We start from the raw sequence: 10,184 nt of genomic DNA on the forward strand, positions 1-10,184 counted from the left end.
AGGAAGGGAGGAAGGGAGGAAAAAAAGAAATTTCATTGAGCACCTATTAAGTGCTCATTATAAAGTATGTTTCCTGCCACTGAGAACTTACAATCCTACTGAAATGACTAGACTTGGGTACCAGAAACCATACAAAAGGAGAACAGAATTGGGAGTTTCCCATTAGTGCAGTAGTAGGAATTCAGGAGAGGAAAATGGCAATGTTTGCTGAAGCTACTCAGTGAAGATCATAAAGAAGGGATGCAACTTGTTCTGAGCTTTGAAGTCTGGGAAGAATTTGAGTGGCAGAGAAAGGAATAGGATGTTTTAGGCAGAGAAAATAGCCAACAAATGAGCAATGGAGAAACTGAAAGATGAAGTTGAGGAAGGAAGTAGAAGGGGGTCCTCTGGTATCGAGTGTTCTCCCTGGGGAAGAGTCGGGGCAAGGACCAATCAATGAGGTGACCAGGTTGTGTGGGCACTTGAATGCCAGGATGAATCCTGTGTCACAGTGGGCCCTGGAGCCAGGGACCTGGAAAATAGGATTGTAGGTCCATTACAGAACTTCCAGTAGAATTTGGAATTCAAACAACAAACAATTTTTATTGTAACCATGTCCAAATATTTCATGGGACAGACTACTACTGAAAAATTATTGTTCATCTGAAATTTAAATTTAACTGGTCAATCTGTATTTTTTCCTAAAAGCCTGAAAGTTCTTGGGATAAAGTGATGTTTTAGCAAAAGTGACCTAGCAGAGATGTTTAAAAGATACCTGTAATGTCATCAACAGAGAAAAAGGCATTCTCATAGCACCTTGAAAATCAGTTGTCTTTCTTTTTAATCTTTTTCCTAAAATAAATTCTAGTTTATCATAATTAAATATTTTATATGGCTTCCATTTCAACTAATTTTGCCCCCCACCCCCACTCCCACCCCCAGATGACATATGGCAATGTTTGGGAGACATCTTTGGTTGTCATAACTGCCAAGCTCTACTGGCATCTGGTGGGTAGAGGCCAGGGGATGCTGATACACTTCCTACAATGCACAGAACAGCCCTCCCATTCCCAACAAATTATCCAGCTCAAAATGGCAAGAGTGCCAAGGCTGAGAAACTTGCTTTAAATAAAGATAAGAACAAAGTCACATTCCTGGACAAAGGCTCTTGCCTTTCACAGGATCTTATACTTTCTTCACAAAACTTTACAATGTTCTGCAAATTTCAAGTGCAAGAGAACCTACAAATCCCCCATTAGAGTGTATTTATTTATTTGGGAGAAACTCCACTTCTACCAGAAAAATAAATAAATAAATAAATAAATACATTCTCTAGACTTTGAAATTTCAGCTGACTCACACTTCACATTTCCCTTGAATGCCAAAGAGCTTAAAAATATGTATGCAGATCAGTCCAATACAAAGTTTGGTTTTCATCAGTGAAAGCATTCCCACACTCCCCTGGGCTCTGTGGAAATCGGCAGGCCTGGTTCTCCTAAGTCAAACTTTTTCCTAACTCCTTGCCCTTCTCTAATCTCAGGGCCTCCTTTTTCTCAAAACACATTTGCTTTTTCAGGTCTCAAATGCTTTCTCCTTGGTGCCTGCTTATAGACCGTAAGGACTTCTTCTTTTGCACCAAAATTATAAAAGTTAAGTTTCGTATTGGTCCCTTGGTATAATTTACCCATTATCGCAGGACAGAAGGAAGGAAACTGCAGTTAAGGGTCATTTTGATGCTTCCCTTATCACAGATATTCACCCATAGGGATGGCTAAACTCAGAACTTTCAGTCAGAAACAAAGTTCTACAGAAAATTTTCTTTAAATTGTTTTATACCTTATAGTTGGTTTGGAGCTTTGTTTTCTTATACTGTAATAATGGGCCACTGGAAGATTGATGCTGGCCGTGTACAAGAGATTGGAATGAGAGCGATATGCACAGTCACGAAAGGGGAGTTTCTTTATCATATATTCAATGGGAATGCAGGTCAGTGGAAAAGAATATCCTCTCCTTATTCATCTCACCAGGTCCTTGGAACTCAACTCGTGGAGAAACATTACACTAGCTTTTACTTTGTCTCTTGGGCTGTGAGCTAGATGTGACATTTTAGACTCTCTCTGTCTTTTGCTCTAGGACCAAGGCCTCTTTTTGAGGAAATAGATGACAAAAGAGAACATGCATAAGATGTGGTAGGAAATTCATAGCTAAGGATTAATAAAGGCTGACCATGTTTGGCCTTGACTGAAAGCAAAGTTTTCTCTGAGGCTGATTTATATTTAGCTTCCTTCTGTTCTTTACAATTGGTAAAACCAGCTCCAGCAACACTTCTTTTGAAGTATTCCAAGGCCACAAGGAGAAGTGAAAAAGAGCAGAGGATTTAAAGAAAGAAGAACCTAGCTCAAGTCAGCCACTTATGGGGCTGCGTGCCCTTGAGCAAGTTCTTTTATCCTCTGTGAGTTTTAGTTCTTTTATCTGTAAAATGGGGATAAAAATATCTAGCTCTTATCAAGAGCTCTTTGTAAAGCTTAAGTTTTTATGTAAATGTTAGTTCTGATTTTGAATCCACTGAGAAACAATGTAAGATGTCCCTCAAAAGACAAGTTGTATAGAAATCATCACTAATTGGAATTTCAAGATACGGACCAAGCTGTCTGCTGTGTCGTTGCTTCTTGGCTCTTCCATCATCTGCCCTCATCTCTTTTTACAGAAACATGCAAGGGAACAGAGTTACCACTCTAACACTGTAGCAAATTCAAGAATTACCTTTCTCTCTACCATTCTTGGCAGGGGTCAGTCATCCAGGTTGATTGGAACATTCCCACTGAGCTTGCTGCCCCAGATGGCATTCCATTCTGCTAGAAAATTCTGTGTCAGTGAAATGTGGACAGATAATGTTGAGAAGATAAATGAGTAACATTTGTGAAATTATTTGAAATCTTCTAAAGAAAAGACGCACACTGATTCCAGGGATTTTTGTTAACATAATTGGAATTTAAAATATGATATTTTACTTGATTAATGTCTGTTCTGACTTTTTTTTGTCTTTTGGCCTTGGAGGGGCTGAGAGAAAGGATCCATAGACTTTTTTTTAATTAATATAAATAAGTAAAATGCACAGAAGATGTCAATGTCTAAATGCAGCAACCCATCAACCATCAATAAATGGTACCACTGCCCTCCCCAGAAGCATCCCCAATCTCCACTCAGGTGGGTTCAGCCAATGCAAAGCTCAGCACTCCGCACCTCCACCCAAATCTTGACTATTCATAATGCCCCTAAGCCAGAGTGTTAGACTCAGTTGACTAATAATTTGCTAGGTGCTATGCAATCTGCTGAGGATACAAAATGAATAGCCAACAATTCCTTCCTTCAAGGAGCTCACCTGGAGAGGACATAGATGCAAAAACAACTGATTATAGCACACAGTGAACACTGATAAAAGTGTGGGCACCCAACAAGGAGGGGTGCTCAATGCTTCCTAAGAGAGTAGAGGCAGTTTCATAAAGAAGATAACACTAAAACTGAATCTGGAAAAACAATAGCAATTATTCATATTAGCAAAGACAGAAAGAGGATTCCAGTGAAGAGAAAAGGGTACCCACAGTCATGGAGGTCAGGAGAAGCAGGAAAGGGTGTACAGAGAAGTAATTCAGGAAAATCTACCTCGGAAGGAACACGAGAATACACAACAAATGATGTAGCCTGAGAGACAAGGCCGGACCTGGTTTGTAACAACTGTTTTTGCCAAAGAGGTTTGACATGATAGAGCCATCGAAGACATGGTGATGAGGTGATCTTCAGAAGATGAGAGATGAGGTGGATATCAAGATGAGAGAGCAACTGAGGACAAGAGCTGAGAACTTAGGCACAAATTAAATGTTCCTCCAGTGTGCACCTGTGACATGAATAAAATAGCAACCTTTTTAAGCCCACATCAACCTCAGGTATTCCTTCAGCATCAAAAAAATAGAGCAACTGTTTCCAAAAGATGCCAATGAAGGCATAGAGAGAACTCAGATGTCACTTCACATACCCAGAGTGTGGTTTGAGGAAAGGACAATTAAACATTTTTCTGTGGCCTTAATGGAAATCATGATTACATTGTTAAGATAATAAGTCAAAAGAGATAACAGATCACAACTGTATTATCACATTGCACCAGTAAATATGTTGAGACACTTGAACGACAATCAATCAACACGAGTCCAATAGATAATGACAATGACTATTAAATCTTCTCAAGTCTTCATAACTTTTCATGTTTGGAACTAATCTTGAAGAATATTTCCACTAACTAAAAATAATAATTCAAGGCTTAAGGAAAAATTGAAATAAAGCCTGAAGAAGGCAACCAGGGAAGGAACAAGAATTCTGTAAGATCAGAGGTTCTGCCTTCCAGAAAAATAACTAACTAGAGATTTCCTTTGATAAATGGCAAGTTAAAGAAATTATAGAATGGTAGAAAATATCATGTTTACCTACAAAAAGAACTATTGCCTCACCATGTTTCACATCTCTAGAAGATTGTTTTAAATCTATTCTGAGCATTATGTAATGTTTAACTGATTCTGGTTTCAATTGGCAGTGGAACCTAAGGGTTTAACCAAAGGGTTAAAAAAATCTAAATCTAGTGTGTTCGTTACAGTAAGATTAAACAAGAGGAGCAATATATTTAGACCACAACAGTAAATATTCCATGCAGTTAGAGGAAGCATGTCTTAGTTTATCAGTTTAGAAACAGGAAAATGGAACCCTAAAATTTGCAAGTACTAAACCAAAACTCTGAGAATAATGTTAGTTCCAGGAAGCTGATTGCATCATTTCAGTGGACCAGAACAGAAAACAATGAATTACATTTTATAACTCTCTTTAAGTTTTCTAATTTACCACCTGGCTGATGAAGTATTAATGCTTTAGGAATTGGAATCCTTGAAGTCTCATGGCCATGCCCTCATCAGTTTGACATAAGACTCTACTAAACTGGTTTCAACATTAGAATAAGGGAAGGAAAATTCCTACTTTGTAAAAATCATATTATTCTGATTTCATCACCAACCTCACAGTTTTCCAGGCATATGTAGAAGAAGTAATTATAATGCCAAAGTATGAAATACAGCCAGTTTCATTACTGGAATGAATTATGGCTAATTCTCCTGCAGTAAACAATTTGTTTTTCAAATCTGTATTCCCCAGACAGCTGAGCCAGGCCTTGCTTCTCAAGTGTTTTATTTAAATAGGCAGTATGTCAGCGGAGTTTTATCACAGAGTTTCTGAGTACAGAGAGCCTTTCCCTAGGAGTTGGGTGCAGGGAACCGGAGGGCAATGGTTCTCATGAGAAGGTGATGATGCTTCTAAGAGAAAAGATTACACGTAAGTTAATACTTAACAACTTTTTTAAATTCTGAAATTCAAATGTTCTGCATTTTGAAATAGAATGAATATTCTCTAACTTTTTAGTCTAAAAATTTTCCAAGCTGGAGCTACCACTCATCTATGGAACCACCAGTCCTAAGCATTTCCATGCTGGCACTGAATGTTGCATTGACTAGCCAATCCTATGGGCAGTTTCTAATGCTCCTGCCTAACTCACACAACCCTATCGTAACTTAATCTCGCTTTATAACCTGCACATTGCCAAGCGGTTTTTTTGTTTTGTTTTGTTTTGTTTTGTTTGGGTTTTTGCGTGTGTGTGTTTTGGTTTGTTTGCCTGCAAACAGGTAGACAACTTCTTTGCACAGCCATAAAGCCTTCCTTGTCTCCTGCTTTACTCTTACAAACTCTTACAAGACAAGATAAATAGAGGCTCAGAGTGAATGCTTGGGGAGGGTATTAGGGAAGACATCCTTGCACAAGAATTACTTGGATCATATCACTAAGTTAGGTAGAAAAATGAAAATGGGTCCTGAAAAAGCATATAATACTATCCAAATCGTTACTTTACACGCTTTGAATGCCTTAAAAATAAGGTACAGGGCATTTATTTAGCAGTGTGCTTTTATTTATTTCCTTACTCATTGCTGTTTCTTTTGCAGAATGCCCTGGCTAAAGCTGCTGTGAAAGAACTTGCCTCACTGCACAGCACCAAGTACACATATGGCCCAGGAGCTACAACAATCTGTGAGTCTTGGCTTCAGAACTGTGCAAAGAACCATGTGCCTAAAAAGCCAACAAATGGTTCCTGGGGCGTTTATTTTCTGATAGTTTAAAGCATGTGGCTTTTGCCCCACAACTAATTTTTCCAAAATATGTAATCAGTTTTCTGTTCAAAAAAAAAAAAAGGAGGGAAGGCCTGGACAACATAGCAACCTTGTCTCTAAAAACATTTAAAAATTAGCTGGTCACGCACACCTGTAATCCCAGCTACTGAGGAGGCTGAGGCGGGAGAGTCCCCTGAGCCCAGGAGTTCAAGGTTACAGTGAGCTATAATTACACCATTGCACTCCAGCCTGGGTGACAGAGCAGGACCCTGTCTCAAAATAAAAAGGGAAGGGTAGAAAAATATCCTTTTCAACCCACAGAGATATTTGCTTTCTGTAAGTATTTACTGAGCACTTACTATGTGCCAGGGCCTCACTAGGCACTTAGAGAACAAGAAAGTAAGAACAGAGAGAAGAAAAGATGAAAAGAGAAAAGGAAGGAGGGAGAGATCAGGGCAGTCTTTAAAAAACTGGCAGTAGGGAAGCAGGAAAAATTATGCAGTCTTTTGTGATACAGGTGCCAAGTGCTGTGACATCAGGATGCACAAGGAAAGCACACACACAAAGACCAACCAACCCCACAGTATCAGAATTAACTTCCCAAGATGATGACACCACAAAAGTTTTATTTGAAAGGACCGTTGCTGGAGGAAAATATAAAACAGAGTGTTTCCAGCCAGGCACGGCGGCTCATGCCTGTAATCCCAGCACTTTGGGAGGCCGAGGTGGGCGGATCACGAGGTCAGGAGTTCGAGACCAGCATGCCCAATATGGTGAAATCTCATCTCTACTAAAAATATAAAAAATTAGCCAGGCGTGGTGGTGGGCACCTGTAATCCCAGCTGCTCAGGAAGCTGAGGCAGGAGAATCACTTGAACCCAAAAGGCGGAGCTTGCAGTGAGCTGAGATCCTACCACTGCACTCCAGCCTGGGTGACAAGAACAAAACTCCATTTCAAAAAAAAAAAAACAGAGTGTTTTTATTTTTTTTGGCTAAACAGACAAGTACCAGGGCTACTTGAGGCACAAGTCACCTTCAAGAGGTAGACACCAGTCCCTCTAATCAGTCACTCAGTGTATGCAAGCAAGTGGCTAGAGTGGTAGGGGCTAGACTCCAGAGCTGTAGATGCTGCAGCTTAGATCTCTCTGGAAGGCGCATTCCACAGGCCTCATTTTCAATTTCTACGTATATCTTCCTTTGCCTTCAAATGATTTCTTTCTGCCTGAGGTTGGAAAGAAATTGAAACACACACATGAAAAAAGACCTGGTCTCATCATCAAGTGGCCTCCAGTGCAGTTGGAGAGGCTCTGGTCCTGAGTTGTTGGAATTTATTTTAAGCCTTTATGCAGAATATAATTTTCTTTCTTTTTATTATTTTTTAAAAACCGCTTTGAATCATACGAGGCATACTGTTTTCTTAAGGGATTTCTAGCAGAGATAGCCCACCTATTTATATATTGTGAACTTGGTGCATATTCTATTCAATTCAGCTAGGTTTCTTTTTCCATTACACTGTAAGACCTTGGAGGGCAGAGCCAACATCTCTCCCTTATTCTGGCATCTTCAGAGTTGAGGCCATAGCCTGCTGTTCAGTGGGGGCTATACAATTGTTGACTGAAAAAACAGATGAGTGAATAAATGAATAAATGAATTAATTAATACATATTTTATGTGTTAGTGACAACATGATTGTTATTGAATAAATTAATAACAAGTACCTTATCTACGCCAGGCCCTATGCTAGATAAACACTAAAAATACGAAAATGAAGGCATAGCCCTGCCCTCAGCTTCTTTAATCTTGTCATTTGGTATAGTTTCAGCCGGGTTTAGAGTCTTCTCCTCTTGCCAATCATCACACAGCTTTCCTTATTTTCCTGAGAAATACACGTCCTTTCACATATAAAGTATAGTTCACCATAGCATACAAGTACACTGGGAATTTTGCATTACAGACTACATACTTTCTGAAGTATTAAACACATCATTTCTACAAAGTGAAGTGGTGATATGTTTAATAAGATTGGAGTAATTTTTTAAAACGGCCCCCAAAACATTTATGATCCAGGTTACTAGAAAATTGGCCTACTCAAAATATTTTGCACAGTGAAACATTTATAATGATAAAAAGAAAGTGGCAAATTTTTACAGCTCCTTCCTAGATTTAAAGTTTTTTTTCATTGCTATTTGCACATTTCAGATCCTGCTGCTGGGGGCTCTGACGACTGGGCTTATGACCAAGGAATCAGATATGCCTTCACCTTTGAACTCCGAGATACAGGCAGATATGGCTTTGTCCTTCCAGAATCCCAGATCCAGGCTACCTGCGAGGAGACCTTGCTGGCAATCAAGTACATTGCCAGCTATGTCCTGGAACACCTGTACTAGTTGAAAAGCTGATGGCCTTGTTTCAAAATTCTCATTTTTCATTTCTTTTCTTTCTTGAATTCTTATTTTGGTTTGCCTGGATGTTTTACAGATCCCAATCTTTCTTTTAAGTTTCTGGGTCTATTAAACTAAGTAGATCTTTTCATATTGATCATAATAAAAGTGAATCATTACCATTGGAAAACCTGACATACGGTCTACTTCTTTGGGGATAAACCGATGTGAATGAATGACTAAGCAAGCCGTGCACAGTGAGGATTCGGTCAACTGTATAGGAGTTAACATCCTCGGGTGCTGGCCAAGACCATCAGGGTGCAGGTGCACTGATTACAGTGGGAGGCTTGTGAGCTAAGAAGAAATGTAAAGGGAAATTCAGGACTATAAAACCTGGCATACATGAAAAGACACCATCTTTCTTGGTCTAGCTTTGGTCTCCACTCATTGAAGTTATTTTGTCAGCTGTCTACTACATGCCATGCACTTTGTTAAGCAATTGAAGATGGAACAATGAAAAAGAAAGATAACATTTCTGCCCTTAACGTGTGTATAGGCCCTTAGGAAAGACAGACATTACACAAATAATTAACTCATTAATTAACAATGTATTAATTAGTGATCTAATTTACGTTAATCAAATAAGTGCTAGATGAACTACACAGAAAGAACGTACAAGAAGTCTACCTGCTTGATGTAGGGGAGAAGTCTCCCTCAAAAAGTGCTGTAACCTGACAAATAAATCACAGTTAGCTGCACAAAGGGAGCACCCCTTTCAGGCCTGTGGCTATCCCAGAAGTGTAAGAAGAAAGCCATTGAGGGTGAAATTTAGAGAGCTGAGGAAAGAAGAGCATGTGTACAGGCTAGGGAGGGTGGTAGGAACCATGTCAGGCAGAGCTTAGAGGTCATGTTAAGGACTGGGGACACTGGTCTAAGAACAATGAAAATTCATTGAAGATATTAAGTCATGAATGACATGGTCACAGTGTTTTTCGAACACCAACTAGGCTAGGGTGTGGAATGCAGATCAGAAGTGAGACAAGAGGATGCCAGGGACCCTGACTGGACCACTTGGACCAACGAAAGTGGCAAAAATCACTCTAGGACTTGAAGTTTTCCAGGACTGAAATTGAACATACTAATGTTGGGAAGTATTGTGCCAAGTTCAAATTTTAAAATAGAATGAGATGCATTAAAGTTATGATTTAAGGGCATCTCTTACTTAAAAATAATAGACTATTAACTCATTACTTTCTATATAGACTTTTTGTAGTCTGCTTTCATAGACTATTAACTCGTTACTTTCTATATGACTTCAAGAAAAATGAGACTCCATATTGGACATGATATCTTAAAATATCTGTAACTGTTCTATTCATAAAAAGAATCCATTGAAGTAGCAACGGTTTGCGAAAGTTGTCAAGCCAAAGAATAATTAATTGCATTAATTGTCCACTAGATGGTAGCAGTGCAGCTGCTACAATGTGTCACACAAGCATCTTCAAACTCATTTAGTAATATGTCATTTAAATAGAGAAACAGAGACCCATAAGTGCGAGGAAAAAAAAAAATCCCATTAATTTATCAGCAACATTGGTGGTAATTAAAAACCAGATGTAATTTAGCT

At 39.0% G+C, this 10,184-nt stretch overlaps 1 protein-coding gene across 1 annotated transcript in view; it reads left to right on the top strand.

The window, feature by feature from the left end:
* Positions 1 to 8,752, top strand: part of CPB1 (carboxypeptidase B1 (tissue)) — a 70,008-nt gene extending 61,256 nt beyond the window's left edge. The window contains exons 11-12 of the mRNA XM_011958920.1: positions 6,012 to 6,096; positions 8,376 to 8,752. Coding sequence (XP_011814310.1) covers positions 6,012 to 6,096; positions 8,376 to 8,563 — 273 coding nt within the window. The 3' untranslated portion in view covers positions 8,564 to 8,752. The remainder of the gene's footprint in view (positions 1 to 6,011; positions 6,097 to 8,375) is intronic.
* Positions 8,753 to 10,184: the final 1,432 nt, after the last annotated feature.

The sequence above is a fragment of the Colobus angolensis genome, unplaced genomic scaffold, assembly GCF_000951035.1.
Source record: "Colobus angolensis palliatus isolate OR3802 unplaced genomic scaffold, Cang.pa_1.0 Scaffold48, whole genome shotgun sequence".
Classification (NCBI taxonomy): domain Eukaryota; kingdom Metazoa; phylum Chordata; class Mammalia; order Primates; family Cercopithecidae; genus Colobus; species Colobus angolensis.